This window comes from Paramisgurnus dabryanus, chromosome 17 (assembly GCF_030506205.2).
Source record: "Paramisgurnus dabryanus chromosome 17, PD_genome_1.1, whole genome shotgun sequence".
In the NCBI taxonomy this organism is placed as follows: Eukaryota; Metazoa; Chordata; class Actinopteri; order Cypriniformes; family Cobitidae; genus Paramisgurnus; species Paramisgurnus dabryanus.
The window spans coordinates 27,542,991-27,558,432 of NC_133353.1; the positions used below are offsets into that span (position 1 = coordinate 27,542,991).

Sequence of the window (15,442 nt, forward strand, 5' to 3'; positions counted from 1 at the left end):
GGGATAAACAAGGCCTGTTGAGGATAATCTGCATGGATTTGTTGTAGAAATACGCATATTCAAAACTTTATTAAGAAAATAACGCTGATACTCTCTCCTGAATGCGGACGCGACTAAGGTGGTGGCATTTCCGTGAGCAAGTTATTTTCGTTAAAATCACAGGAACAAGTAAAAAGTTGCACCACTATTACAAGCTGAATCCAACGTCACATACTGTCCAATATGGTATTGTCTCATCCCAGATTGTAGTACATTAAAAACAGTATGTCAAAGGTGATTAATGGCCATACTATTTCTAGTGCACAGTCAATGGATGGATTCATGCATGCCACGCAAGACATGCAACAATACACCGACACAGTACCATTATGCAATTTCAAAAAAATATTTTACATCTGCTGGTACAACATGCTTGGCTAATTTTTTCTATGAAAAGCCATGTTCACATCCATATTTTACAATAATACTGTTCAGTATGCAACATCTCGTTAGCAGTTACAAACTCTCTATCGCCCCTTGTTGGACTGGAGGTGAAATGAAGCTATTGCATGAATGATAGCCATCCCACAGCATAATTGGACCGCGATGAGCACTGGGCATGCTCAAAGTTGCGCGCTGGACATGAAGGTTCTCACTGACCTGTGCAATACTTGGGGGTATGGGCAGCCCTGGCCAAGGACCTCCTCTCTGCCTTTGCTTCAGGGCCAGAACAGAGAGGCATTTTCCTCCAACTGGAGCCAGTCTGGCGCCAGACGCCTTTTCGTGCCGGAGGGGCCATGTCACCTGGGTTGGGCCCTGCCAGACGCACGGCATATTTTTCACTACCACAATCCCCCACCACATGGACCGAAATTAATGTCCAACTCACTTGGTGGTATAACTGACATCCACATGCAGGGGTGACTGCTGTGTGTAAGTGATGGCCGTGGAAACCAAAGAAGATTGTATTTGTAAACCAAACAGAAAGTAGAAGAATAGCCCTCCGTGTGTCGACCATAAAGTAAATTTAAAGCAAAACTATGGGATGCAATCTGGCTTGCCGGATTGGTCAAATTCTGCATTTGTTGTGTCCGATTGAGCACTGTGAGCAATTGAAAACCTTCCAGAGCTTTTATACTGGGTTTGTGTCTTAGGCAGCCACATAGCTGTTGAAAACTGATCACAGGATAACCGCAAATGACATCAAAGCTTCGGAGGAGGTCAGCGAAACAACAGAGGACAAGAATAAAGCTGAAAGAATGAAGAGATGAGGGAATGGGAGAAAGAAAGAACATATGTATGACAGATGAGGAGCTACAGGCATGAAAGATGAAAACAACAGAGCAATGCTGAAAGCCTAAAAAGCATCGAGAGTATGGAAACTACAGTATGTGCCTTTAGCACTTACTGGCCTATATACACCACAGACCAACAACCAATGAAAGAACTAATTTTGGCTCATTTAAAAGCACAGTATTATTTCAAGGGACAGTTCATTACATTAATCATTTACTCGCGAATATGTGGTTCTAAACTCGTATGATTTTCTTCAACAAAAAAACAAAAGGAGCGGTTTCTAAAAATGTTCACTAGAGATGCACCAATATTAATCTTTTCCACCGATACCAATAGCTGATAAACGTATTTTATGGACTATAAGTACCACTTTGTTCATAGTTTGGCTAGTCCTGCGACTTCTAGTCTGGTGCGACTTATATTTCAAAGTTAATTCATATGAACCAAGAGAAACCATTACCGTCTACAGCCGCGAAACTCCGCTCTATGCTGCTCCTGTATTTATGTAATTTAATGGATTCAGTGATGTGCAATGACTTCGGGACCTTTTTGAACTTGATTTGGCTTGTCATGTTAATTTAGCCATGTTATGTTGGATATGCTTTTGTGTTCGGTGAATAAATGGTAATGTTACGTTAACATGTACGGACACCTTTTCAGCCTGCTGTTTTGTGTGCCATTGTTTAGTTGAATAACTTCCCTTTTTAGATTAAATGTCTGTTCTTGGGCTTGGATTTTGTGAAATCATTTTCTAAATATGAAGATTACATTTCTGAATGTTATTCATTCATATAATGACCATTAATATTGAAAATAAAGAGCCATTCACACTTTAACGATAACTATATTAGGTCCACATCACCGGATTCGCTCACATGTGCGCTAATTGCGCAAATCACTTACCTTCAATGGCATTAACTAATACCACGTATTTCCGGTAATTAAACTTTTGAAATTGTTTACATGTCACTGAATGTTTAAATATGCTGTTCTAGTTGTATTACACAGCGGCTATAACCAGCACACGTCCTCAACACGCTGCGTTTTGCACAATTCTAAACAGTTTGTGTAATTTAATATCTTACCTTTTAGGGCTGTAACGAATAATCGCGCAAATGCGCATTTTCTCAATTAATTAATTTCGGTGACATCTCGGCACATCCAAAAGCCAGATGGCGCTCTCGTGCAGAAACTCCAATTGTGCCACAGAAGAAGTAGCATTACAAACAATATTCCAGGAAATGCCTACAAGAATATTTATATCGGCGTTCTTCAGATTGTTTTTAGGTATTTTCATGATAATAAAGAATATTTTGAATGATTTTGTTTAACGAGTGTTGCTTTTTTTAAAACGCACGTTATAAACGACTCGGATTCCTAATAATTTTAGATTGATAATAACTTCTTACTGATAAAAACGCCATAGCACACACACAAGCTGCGAATGAAACATAGAATCGCAGCCTTGCGATTCAGAATCGATTTCAGACAGGTATTTTTAATGGGACACGTGATTTATTGTCACAGCCCTATTACCTTTTGGCGTAGTATAAAAAGCATTACTTAGTCAATTTCACAGCAGCTGCATCAGCGCTGGATACCTGAAGTCATTTTATGTTATAGACCTCAGCAATGAGCTTCTCCACCATGTTATCTGTAATTTCAAATGCGCGGGCATTTAAAGTTCAAATAGATTTGATTGGCTGTCAATGGTTTATCATTCATCGGCTGGAAAAAAATCACTCAGAAAGTGATCCCAACAATCCTGTTCACTGTATTGTTATCATTATAGTTGTGGGGTGATCTCCGCTATTCTCTTTAAGATAAAATAATTTTTAAATCTATATTTTTTATAGTTATAGTTATCGTAATAATGTGAACGGCCGTTTAAAATAGTGATGTTTCTTAAAATTTTCTATACACAGAGCTTAAATTCATTGCATTTTCCTGTTCTCTTTTGATTGACAGGATATATCTGGCTGTTTTTAAACTATCGGCTGTGAAAAATGGCTTTTATCGACTGATACTGATTATTGGCAAGAGTTTGGTTCCAAAACGCAATTAATCCATTTAGACTAATTCGGATAAAAATGTGTTTTCTACACCAAGAAAGTGACAAGAGGAAAACCACTATTTTTGGTTAAAAACCAAATTCACATAGCATCGTTAGGTTATAATAACATTAAAAATTAAAATCCCAAAATGTACTATTTTTTAGTAAATTTAGTAAATTAAGTTCTTTTTTTCAAAATGCTATCAATCTATTGAATCAATTTATAAATGTGCATTCATCTTCGCCATGTTATATTCATTTAGTTGACTAGTGGTATACACTGATAAAAATAAACATTAAGGTCATTAATCAAAACACTTTGTCATATTAAGAACACTGTCATGGCTGCTGTCATCCTTGGGACGTCGTCGCTGAACTTTTTCGACAGCGATCAGCTGTAAAATGTTTTGGTCCTGCTCGAATTTTGTTGACTTTGTGTAAAATAATGAAACGTTTTTCATAAAATCCCCAGGGGTCAATGTGTTAGCATGACAGAAGCTTCATGTTGTTGGGAGAACAAGCAACCGCCGGCATTTTTCTGTCTCCCGAGTGCCTCTCACGTAAATAATTCCATGTTTTTCGCCACAGAAAAACATCACAGGTTTATCAATGCCATCAAAATTACTATTTTGTTGTTGTTTGTTTATTTATTTATTCAGTCACAAAGTACAAAGTAGATGAGGAAAACTAGGATTCTGTATGTATTCAAAGTGCCGCCATTATTGTTTACAATGCGTGGAATGGTGCGCTGTGATTGGTTAAGCGGATTTAGTGCATTCTGCAGAGACGGAGGACTGGCGTTTGTCGCAGTTTGGGAATAAAGGGAGAAAAGATGACAGAATAACACGACAGATATTGGATTTTGCGTAAAATAAAGAACTGACTTTTTAATACTGACCTGATACAATACTGATTTTGGCGGCAACTATTTTTTTAAATGGCGTTTAACGTGTTTTGGAACCATACTCTTCATATATATTGATGCATCTCTAATGTTCACCCTGTTTCTTTTCTTTATAGTGAGCAGTAGCTGTAAAAGAAGCATAAATAATTTGTATACTGAAGGTTTCAAAAAATCAATCCATAATCAAGTCTGGCACATCAAGATGCATCGTGCCAGTTTTGATGTCAATCGTTCCAAAACAGCAAGTTTGAATATTCAACAATTATTACAATTAAACTACTTTTCTGGGATTTTGTACTTCATTTTTTTGTTATTGGACATACAGATAATGGTCTAGTTTTGTTGGCCTTTGGTCTATGTGGTATAGGCCAGTCTTACCTCTGTAATTGATGATTTCGGTTCCCAGGACAGGAGTCATCTCCAGCACAGTGATGAAGGCTTTGTCCATAGAAGTGAGTGGGAAAGGGGACATGCGGTGTCTCCGAGCTACCTTGGTGATGTCCACTGCGCTGTGACCTGAGACCAAAATCAAGAGTTTACACACGTTATCATACGCTTGCAGATGTATGCTTCACTAAAAATGCACAATCGGTCACCCACTTGCTCTTAGGATGTTCTCCTTGCTGCTGCATCGCGACTGGACCTACACATATAGAGAGACAGAGAATGAGAGGAAATGAGGAAGAGAGAGAGACGAGATTGGAAAAGGAAAGAAAGAGAGAGAGATGAAGAGGGTTAGAGCGCAAAAGGAGCTTCATCCTTTGTCCAGGAGTGTTTGCATTCCACTGACAGGATTCTTTCAGATCGAAATGATCATCTACACATTCAGACGAAACAACTAAATGAAACTAGCTACAGTTTGAAAAACAAAAACTGAAAACAACATTTTCAGTACTACTGCCATTATTATCATTATCTTCATGGTTTTGATATAGTGCACCATGGAGGGTTACATAGCATAATGTATCATTCTAGTACCCAAAACTACCCAGTTTAAGAAGAGTTTTAATTATAGCTAGGGCTGCAAAGCTTAGGAATTTTGGAAATATTTCAAGTTGGAAACTTAAGGAATTAAAGGAAATTATTTGTAAATTTTTGGTCATTTTATCAAACTGTATAAATACAAACATTAGCTTCCTCGATCCGACTCTTCTTCATTTGTTGTGCCACAACTCCCATTTACACTCACCTAAAGGATTATTAGGAACACCCGTTCAATTTCTCATTAATGCAATTATCTAATCAACCAATCACATGGCACTTGCTTCAATGCATTTAGGGGTGTAGTCCTGGTCAAGACAATCTCCTGAACTCCAAACTGAATGTCAGAATGGGAAAGAAAGGTGATTTAAGCAATTTTGAGCATGGCATGGTTGTTGGTGCCAGACGGGCCAGTCTGAGTATTTCACAATCTACTCAGTTTCTGGGATTTTCACGCACAACCATTTCTAGGGAGTCTACAAAGAATGGTGTGAAAAGGGAAAAACATCCAGTATGCGGCAGTCCTGTGGGCGAAAATGCCTTGATGCTAGAGCTCAGAGGAGAATGGGCCGACTGATTCAAGCTGATAGAAGAGCAACTTTGACTGAAATAACCACTCGTTACAACAGAGGTATGCAGCAAAGCATTTGTGAAGTCACAACACGCACAACCTTGAGGCGGATGGGATAAAACAGCAGAAGACCCCACCGGGTATCCACTCATCTCCACTAAAAATAGGAAAAAGAGGATACAATTTGCACGAGCTCACCAAAATTGGACAGTTGGAGACTAAAAAAATGTTGCCTGGTCTGATGAGTCTCGATTTCTGTTGAGACATTCAGATGGTAGAGTCAGAATTTGTCGTAAACAGAATGAGAACATGGATCCATCATGCCTTGTTACCACTGTTTATGATGGTGGTGTAACGGTGTAGGGGATGTTTTCTTGGCACACTTTAGGCCCCTTAGTGCCAATTGGGCATCGTTTAAATGCCACTGCCTACCTGAGCATTGTTTCTGACCATGTCCATCCCTTTATGACCACCATGTACACATCCTCTGATGGCTACTTCCAGCAGGATAATGCACCATGTCACAAAGCTTGAATCATTTCAAATTTGTTTTTTGAACATGACAATGAGTTCACTGTACTAAAATAGAGCAATAGAAATCTATAGAGCATCTTTTGGATGTTGTGGAACCGAAGCTTCGTGCCCTGGATGTGCATCCCACAAATCCATCAACTGCAAGATGCTATCCAATCAATAGGGGCCAACATTTCTAAAGAATGCTTTCAGTACCTTGTTGAATCAATGCCATGTAGAATTAAGGCAGTTCTGAAGGCAAAAGGGGGTCAAACACAGTATTAGTATGGGGTTCCTAATAATCCTTTAGGTGAATTCACATGTAATTTCCATGGAAAGTTTCCAAAATATTCCTGAAATTTTGCAACCCTTATTTTAGCCAACATTAAAGTCAACGTGAAACAGAAATCACATCCCATTTTACTTCAATAAACAAAGATTTTTGAAGTATTTAGAGCGCGACTTGTTTTACCCATTATGATTTGCTGGGATACCACAATGGAGCCATTTTGCATATTGACGTATCCCAGTGGTTGTTTCCTTGGAAAATCAAATTTTTTTGCTATTAATACCTTTGCGTAATAATGCCGTAACTAAAACGTTAATTTTAGATACGTGTATTAAGGAAGAAACGTGTAAATTTTGTTTTCACGTTGACTTCAAGACACTCACCAAGTGATCCATATACAAGACACTCCCTCCCATCATATTGACTTTTAACCACTTATATGCCTAATTTCTCACAAATTGACCCATGAATGTCTATGATAATAATAATAATAATAATAATAATAGCAAATTAATTATACATTTAGCTAATTGTAACTGTCAATCTACCAGTACAAAATATTATAAAGTATGGAATTTCCTTTAGGCCAAGAGTAATGGTACGAAAGGGCAATCATTTTCCATGCAAAACAAATACACAAAGACTTGAGGCTATAAAGGTTAATAAAAATGTGTTAAGTCTTTGGATTACTGCATGAAAGTTTTGAATAATGTGTCCTTTGTGATGAACGCAATGCCCCTGGCCTATAGGGGGAGACATACAAGCAAGTCCCAAATCCTTTCTACTCACGATCCAGTTACGACAGACTAGCACCAACACAACAAATCAATGATCGACACAGAGCACAGACAGAGAGAAAATCAGAGAGAGAATTAGAAAGAAATGAGGCGCAGCTGACACACAGCAGACGGTGAGAAAACACTGCGTCTAAATGGAGATCAAAACGTAAAAGTAACAGAAAACAGGAGAGAAACCATAACAAGATCTAAGAAACAAAACTCAAGGTCAACAAGAGACTCCAACACACCAAACGTCTAATAAAACAAAGAGCGTTAGATAGAGCAACGTCCACAGACAAGATCATGAGAGAGGGCAGGAAACAGACAAGGAAAAAAAGAGTGTGAAGCAAGGAGTTTGGACTCCTGACGCAAAGCAGAGTTTGCGGATGGAAGCAGCTCCTTTTTTTGACACGGGTGGGGAATAGTTACTCGCGAGTCGAAGGTCCTATGGTTCCTGCGATCATCTTTGAGCCCCTCCAGCCTAGAGTGGAGCTTCGGCAATGAACAGAAACAAAAGGATTTACAACAGACAGAGCAAAGGAAAAGCTTTGGGAGACCAAAGAAAGAAAATAGAGTTTCAAAGGCTTATAGAGACAGCAGTTGCTCAGTTTACACAGAACAAGCCGAGAGATGACAGGGAACGAGCACTGAGGAGGTGATCTGATTGGACGATAACTCGGCAGTGGGCTAATGTTTAAAAGGGAGGTGGGTTGTTATGCCAGCCAGCCAGGAAGTTAGCACAGGTTAGCGGGGAAAGGGCTGCGGTGAGGCACAATGTCACTCAGCACAGTTAGCGGAATCACACAGCACATACTGCACTTCTGGTCCAGTCAATTTTTTTGGTGGACACCAGGGAAAGACGTTAGACAGGCACTATAGTGTCATAGGTGTTGGGTGTATCTGTGCAGATGGCCGGGTCAGAATTTACATCAAATTGATTTCATTTTCTATATGAGGTCTGAAGGGTGTATGAATGTGCATGTGCAAGTGGGGAAATCACTGTCAGGAGGGTTATGGGTGGATAGATGGGTAGATGAACAACAACAAGACTGATTTTACATTTACGCATTTGACATCATACACACAAGTGCATTAAAGATATTTTTTTATTAATGTGTGTGTGTCCTAGGAATCAAACCCATGACTTTGCGCCAATTAAAGGTGCATTGTTTAACTTTTAGGAGGATCTCTTGACAGAAATGCAATATAATATATATAACTATAAGAAGAGTTTGGTTCCAAATCGCAATAAATCACTAATTTTGATAAAAATGTGTTTTCTATACAAAGAAAGTGACAAGATGAAAACCACTATTTTTGAAAGAAACTTTCACATAGCATCGTTAGGTTATAATAACATTAAAAATTAAAATCCATAATTTGATTTTCAAAGATTTATTATAAAAACTGATTATTTGTTTCTGCACAATGCATTAAATCCATAACAAGATTTTTTTTTCAAAATGCTATATATCTATTGAATCGATATATAAATGTGCATTCATCTTCGCCATGTTATATTCAGGTAGTTGACTAGTGATATACACTGATTAAAAAAAGAAACATTAATGATTAATCAAAGCATACTTTGTCATATTTAAAACATAGTCATATATGCTGTCATCCTTGGGACGTCGTCTCTGAACTTTTTTGACAGCGATTAGCTGTCAAATGTTTTGGTCCTGCTCGATTTTCATTGACTTTGAGTAAAATAATGGAAAGTTTTTCAGAAGATCCCCTGGGGTCAATGTGTTAGCATGACAGAAACTTGATGCTTTGTTGTATGAAAACAAGCGTTTATTGCGTTTTGGGAAAAAAGAGAGAAAAGATGACAGAAGAACACAGTTGATATCGGATTTTGCGTAAAATTAAGAATGTACTTTTTAATACCGACCAGATAAAATACTGATTTTGGCGGTACATAAAAAAAATGGCGTTTATCGCGTTTTGGAACCAAACTCTTCATATATACATAACTATATTATCCGTATTTTTATAAGACCTTACAAAATGACCTGCATTGTTTATTACCTTAAAATGAGCAGATTTTATCTACATATGCCGTGGGTCCCCTCACATGGAAGTCGCCATTTCTCGCTACTATGTTTCTACATTAGCCCTAAACGGACATCTATAAAACACATTATGTCACTGCAAGGGCTTTGAACCAGAATTTTTTCGCAATTGGTTCATTCCGAACAGAAACAGTATTTTAACGTTTCCGGTTTCGGTTCAACCCTAAAATTGACGTTCCTGAACCGGTTAGAACAAAAAAATTAAGTTCCCGAACCCATTAATAAGATTCCATGTCAGCTTTGGGACATACAAATAAGTAGGCTGATCATAAGGACATTAAACTTAAATTATTAGTCTACTTAATTTTCCTTAAAGGAATAATCTACCCTTTTGCCATATTAAACTATGTTATTACCTCAACGCAGACGAATTAATACATATCTATCTTTATTCAATGCATGCACTGAACAGCGCGTCGTGAATGTGTTAGCATTTAGCCTAGCCCCATTCATTCCTATGGTACCAAACAGGGAAGCCACCAAACACTTCCGTGTTTTCCCTATTTAAAGACTGTTACATGAGGAGTTATACCAGTAAGCCACAAAATAAAACTTTTTTTTGGTACCATAGGAATGAATGGGGCTAGGCTAAATGCTAACACATTCACAACGCGCTGTACAGTGAATGCATTGAAAAAAGATAGGTATGTATTAATTCGTCTAGGTTGAGGTAATAACAAAGTTTAATATTGCAAAAGGGTAGACTATTCCTTTAAGTCTCTATATAGTCATCAAACATTAAAAAAAGGCTACATTATGTAAGCGGCATAACTGTTATTCTGACATGCCTACATTTGTTGAGTGCACTTAAACACGCGCACACAGACAGACGTAGGACGAATTCCAAGCGGCGCATAAACAGTCGCTCCATATAAAGTGAAAATAACGTTGTTTTTCAGTGCTTTATTCACCAAATGTATTTTAATGGACTACAGTATGAGACACAGTAGCGCAACTCTCTCTAAAGTTTATACATCAAGAGTTCTTATCTTTGAAGGGCGGAGTTGGACCGGACACATTCAACCGCATGTGCGTACAGAAAATTGCTCACTTTAGCGTCTTTTAGCGGTTAAATTGTTTAAAATCACTTGAGTGTTAACATTTGCAAGCCTTTGAAACACGTGCAAATGATGAACTTTTACCATATTTAAATTTGCGTATTAATCCGCGAATCGCAAGCGAGCCGAACCGTGGGTCGTGATCAACTGCGATCCGTTACAACACTAATTAGTAAAAACAAACATCTTGTGGAACTTGGTAGCCTACAATATTTACCTCTTATGATTGAGCATTAGAGACTTGGGCTTGAGTAGGCTATTTGCTGGTGGCAAGCTTCTCATTTCTCAGATGAGTCAATGACGATCGGAAGTGAACTTCATCGAGTATTGCACAGAAATCTTGTCAAAGAACGAAAAAAATAACGTTATTGACCGGTTACCATTATTTTAAATAAACGTTTCTGTTCCGGAACATATGTTTTTTTTAAAGTTTCTGGTTTCGTTTCTGTTCCTTGCAAAACATCAAAAGTTTCTGGGGCTTTTTTTCGTTCCGTGAACCGGTTCAAAGCCTTACGTTGTCTCAGACGATGACATGTTTATTCTGTGGCAGCTACCGTAGCTTTTCTCTGCATTTTGAAAGGGAGGGGTGAGCTGTGGATTGAGCCATTGGTTGCAATTCACAATCTCACCACTAGATTCCGCTAGAAATCTACACAGTGGACCTTTAAAGGTATAGTTCACCCAAAAATGAAAATTTTGTCATCATTTACTCACCCTCATGTTTTTACAAACCCACATACATTTATTTGTTCTGATGAACACAAAGGAAGATATTTTGAGAAATGTTTAACAAAACCATTCGTGGACACCTTTCACTTCCAGGATAAAAGAATACTATGGAAGTGAATGGGGTCCACGAACGGTTTGCTAACAAACATTTCTCAAAATATCTTGTTTTGTGTTTATCAGAACAAAGACATGTATACAGGTTTGTAACAACATGAGAGTGAGTAAACGATTACAAAATTTTCATTTTTGGGTGAACTATTCCTTTAAAGGGATGGTTCATTCTTATGTTGTAAGAAACCTGTATATATTTCTTTGTTCTGATGAACACAAAGGAAAATATTTTGAGAAATGTTTGTAACCAGACCGTTCATGGACCCCATTCACTTACATAGTAGGAAAAAAATACTATAGTAGTAAATGGGCTCCACGAATGGTTTGGTTACAAACATTTCTTAAATATCTGACTTTGTGTTCATAATAACAACTAAATTTATAGAGGTTCGTAACAACATGAGAGTAAATGATGAAATAATTTTCATTTTTGGGTGACCTATCCCTTTAAATTTAGCAAAATTGATGTAACATACTACAAAATCCTTTGAGGTATTTGAGGATAAAACTGAATTAATACACTGTATTTAGTTCCAAGTATAAACAAGATAATCACAATTCTTTTCTAAAATGCACAACAAAAAATATATATTATATTAACCGATCAGCGTACTACGCATTCTTCACAAAACAGACAAACATACAAACACACACAGACACACACACACACAGATATCTAACAATATTATCCTATTAACAGACATGTACATTTTTATTAGCTTATTTTTATACTTCTTTTTACTCTTATTTGTACATCTAACCTCCATTCCTGAGAAATAAAGACAACATGAGCTTAAGGTGAAAGTGAGGTGACCAATGACCTCCAGATTGACTGAAGAAATGGACTGATGCAATGAAAGCAACACAGCGACATTAGATCTTTTTAAATCATGGCTGATTTAAAGCAGTGGTTCTTAACGTTATTCCTGGAGGCCCACTGCCCTGCACATTTTGTATGTCTCCCTTATTTAACACACCTGATTCAAATCATCAGCTCATTAGAAGAGATTTCAATGAACTGAACTGAGTCTGCCAGATAAAAGAGACATACAAAACATGCAGGGCAGTGGGCCTCCAGGAATAACGTTAAGAACCACTGATTTAAAGGATTCAGTGGAATGAAAGTACTGCTCACAAGCTGACCAGTCCTCATACAAAGGATGGAAAGTGATGCATCAGCATACAGGCAGATGAAAGCTGATCCCTGGTCAGTGAAATGAAAATGGAGTAATTGGGAAACAGCAGTGGGCAATGAATTCTTAAGTAAGTGTCAGGACCAGTATAAGGAACGTAACCAATCAGGAATGATTGATAGGAGAGTGTGTGAACTAAGAACTGCAATGCTAGCGAGTTGTTTTATAAGCTATGGGTCTAGGGTGGGACTCTGTTTAAAAACTAAGTAAGCTGTCTACCTAGACAACATGACTATAAGCATAATTTAAATGACTGCGCAAATATTAGACAGTAGCTACGTTTACATGCAACCAAATAATCCGTTTGTAATCGTATTGATGGCTCAATCGTAATGAAAAGCCTTCACGTAAATACCTTAAAGGGATAGTTCACCTTAAAATGAAAAATTCTGTCATTATTTACTCATCCTCATGTTGTTCTAAACCTGTATGAATTTCTTTTTTTCTGATGAACACAAAAGAAGATATTTTGAGAAATTATAAATACAGCAGATAGTGACCATTGACTTCCATAGTAGGAATAAAGAAATATGATGGAATTTAATGGGTACCGTCCACTGTGTGCTTACGGTCATTTATCACAATACTTTCAAAATATCATTTTTCTACTATGTAAGTCAATTGTTACTACCTGCTGTGTGTTTAACATCATTTCTCAAAATATCTTATTTTGTGTTCGGTAAATGATGACAGAATTTTCATTTTAAGGTGAACTTTCCCTTTAATCAATACGATTGAGGCCGATCGGATGCAAATTTCGATTGTATTGAAAGGGATGGTGTAGTGCAATCTATGATCCGATCATTAGGAGAAAAATGCACATGTAAACACGTGAAACGTAGTATTTTCTCAGTCGGATGCAAAAATACATTTACGTCTCACATGATTCTCGTCACAGAAACATGCAATAGCAAGACTATGGCAACACGCAATATTAAGGTAATGTGGTCAAGCGCTGTACATTTTGCAGCGCTCATGTGTACTTTCATAACATAAGGCTACACAAAGCAATAAAATAGCATTGTAACTTTCAAAAATCGTGTTGTCATTGCCTATATCTGAAAACGTCTTAAGAAAAACTTTCTCCAAATCAGCTTTGTACATTTATCTAGGGATGCTGTGCGCTGGGTGGCGTTGCCAAGTACTCTGCTTGTTTTTGATTTCAGATTTGGGCTACTGTTTAAACAGTCTTCGCAGGGTTTTTTCTACAGGTTATAGATGACAAGATTTTGTTCATTAGTTATTCCTATTAGGGCTTTGAATGGTCATTGGAGATGCTTTTGGGTTAGTTTTGAATGTACATTGGGATGGTTTTGATACAGAAAGCTCACAACCCTGGCTGTGCGTTTGTGCAGACGTTCGGTTCGGATTATATAGAATTTACTATTACTATCATTATATATTTTTCGATTAAAGGCTCTCTAAGCGAATCTGTGCGACGTCACTTGTTGTTGATATTTGAACTGTTTTCAAAGAAACGGAGCGTAGCTAACTCCTCCCCCTCCCTTCCGTGCTTTCATGAACGCGACCAAACCCCACCCCCAAATCCTTCTTGGCGTTTATTGGCTGTAACACTTTGTTTTGTTTCGTGGTGCAGGTTTGGCCACTGTGTGTATATTGAAGTTTGTAGAGCCTGGGATGTCTACAGAGATCACGTTTTTTTACAGTTTGATCAGCGGTCAGGTAGCAAGCAGATAGTGAGGAGATGTTTGCGGTATGTAACAAAAAATGTTTTTTGGTCTAAAACGCGTGAATTCGCTTAGAGCACCTTTAATCGTTTCTTTTAAGGCCACAAATCGATTTTTTTTTATGAAATTACCTGATCCTGTTTGATCAAGGAATGTGACTGTTTTTACTTTTTTAGCATACATTTTTCATCTTGCATTAAAATTGTATTGTATTTAACATAATTGTATGCATTTGAAAATGTTACTTATGTTTCTTTTTATTAATTACCCACTTGTAAACTTATGTTCACTGTTTTTTTTATAAAAGTATTTGTATTAAATCTATATTCACCGAGTTGAATTGAGAATCGAGTATAAAAATCGGTCCGAGAATCGGAATCGTACCGAGGACCAAATCGATAGCCTATTAATTGAAATCGAATTAATCCAGAACATCTGAATCAATACCCAGCCCTAGGATTTACATGTAGACGAACATTTTAATCAGATTGCAATGTTTAGGGTGCATGTTAACTGTATTTTCCTAACCTTCAACAGTATTAAACTCAGTCAGATTGTCAAAATTGTGTGCATGTAAACATATCCACTGTAGTTCTGTTAAATTACTGTGGTGTTGAGTATAGGAGATAATAGATATACATTTCTAACCACCACACCAAGTGTACTGCTGTATTCAAGTTAAGATCAGATTAAAAAAAAATATATGTTAAGAACTGCATTCACTTTCATTACATTCTACTATGATTAGCAAACACCACAATGTATCCTTGGAAGTTAGCACCATAAACAGGCTGTATCTAGAAAAGGCAGCTTACTAGTTTTTCAAACAGATCATGAGGAAAAAGTGCCCTGACACTTCAATTTTTTAGGATGTGGCCGCGAGCAACAATCAGAGAGGACGCTGGTGCACGCTGGCATGTGTGATTGACTGAGTGCTAATAAATGGGAAAGTTAGGGGAGAAAGGTAATATCCGTTTACCTGGTCCAAGGTAGAGTACCTTGACTTGAGTGTGATGACCTCATCCAGGTGAGCCCTGAACTCTCTCCGTGAGGCCTGAGGGAAGCCACAGGACAGTAACTCACCTGAGACAGCCATCCCCATTAACATACATACAAACACACATCACAGTAAACACAATCACACACACACACACACAAACGCACAATCTATCTACGGATCAGCTGACACTGGGATGAAAAATGTGAGGGGGAAGAAAATGAAA

The 15,442-nt window shown here is 37.6% G+C and overlaps 1 protein-coding gene across 12 annotated transcripts in view; it reads right to left on the reverse strand.

Moving 5' to 3' along the window:
* The window catches only part of gphna (gephyrin a), a 121,888-nt gene that overhangs the window by 24,108 nt on the left and 82,338 nt on the right, over window positions 1–15,442 (reverse strand). For 5 of the 12 annotated variants that reach the window (XR_010544398.2, XR_010544397.2, XM_065288452.2 and 2 more), the window contains 4 exons: window positions 15,199–15,273; window positions 7,795–7,857; window positions 4,833–4,875; window positions 4,611–4,748 (listed from right to left, as the gene is read on the reverse strand). Coding sequence is in view for 10 of the 12 variants with exons in the window: in XM_065288452.2 (XP_065144524.1) it covers window positions 4,611–4,748; window positions 4,833–4,875; window positions 7,795–7,857; window positions 15,199–15,273 (319 nt within the window). In the remaining 2 variants the exon portion in view is untranslated. The remainder of the gene's footprint in view (window positions 1–4,610; window positions 4,749–4,832; window positions 4,876–7,794; window positions 7,858–15,198; window positions 15,274–15,442) is intronic. The other 7 variants (XM_065288455.2, XM_065288456.2, XM_065288454.2 and 4 more) reach the window with 3 other exon arrangements.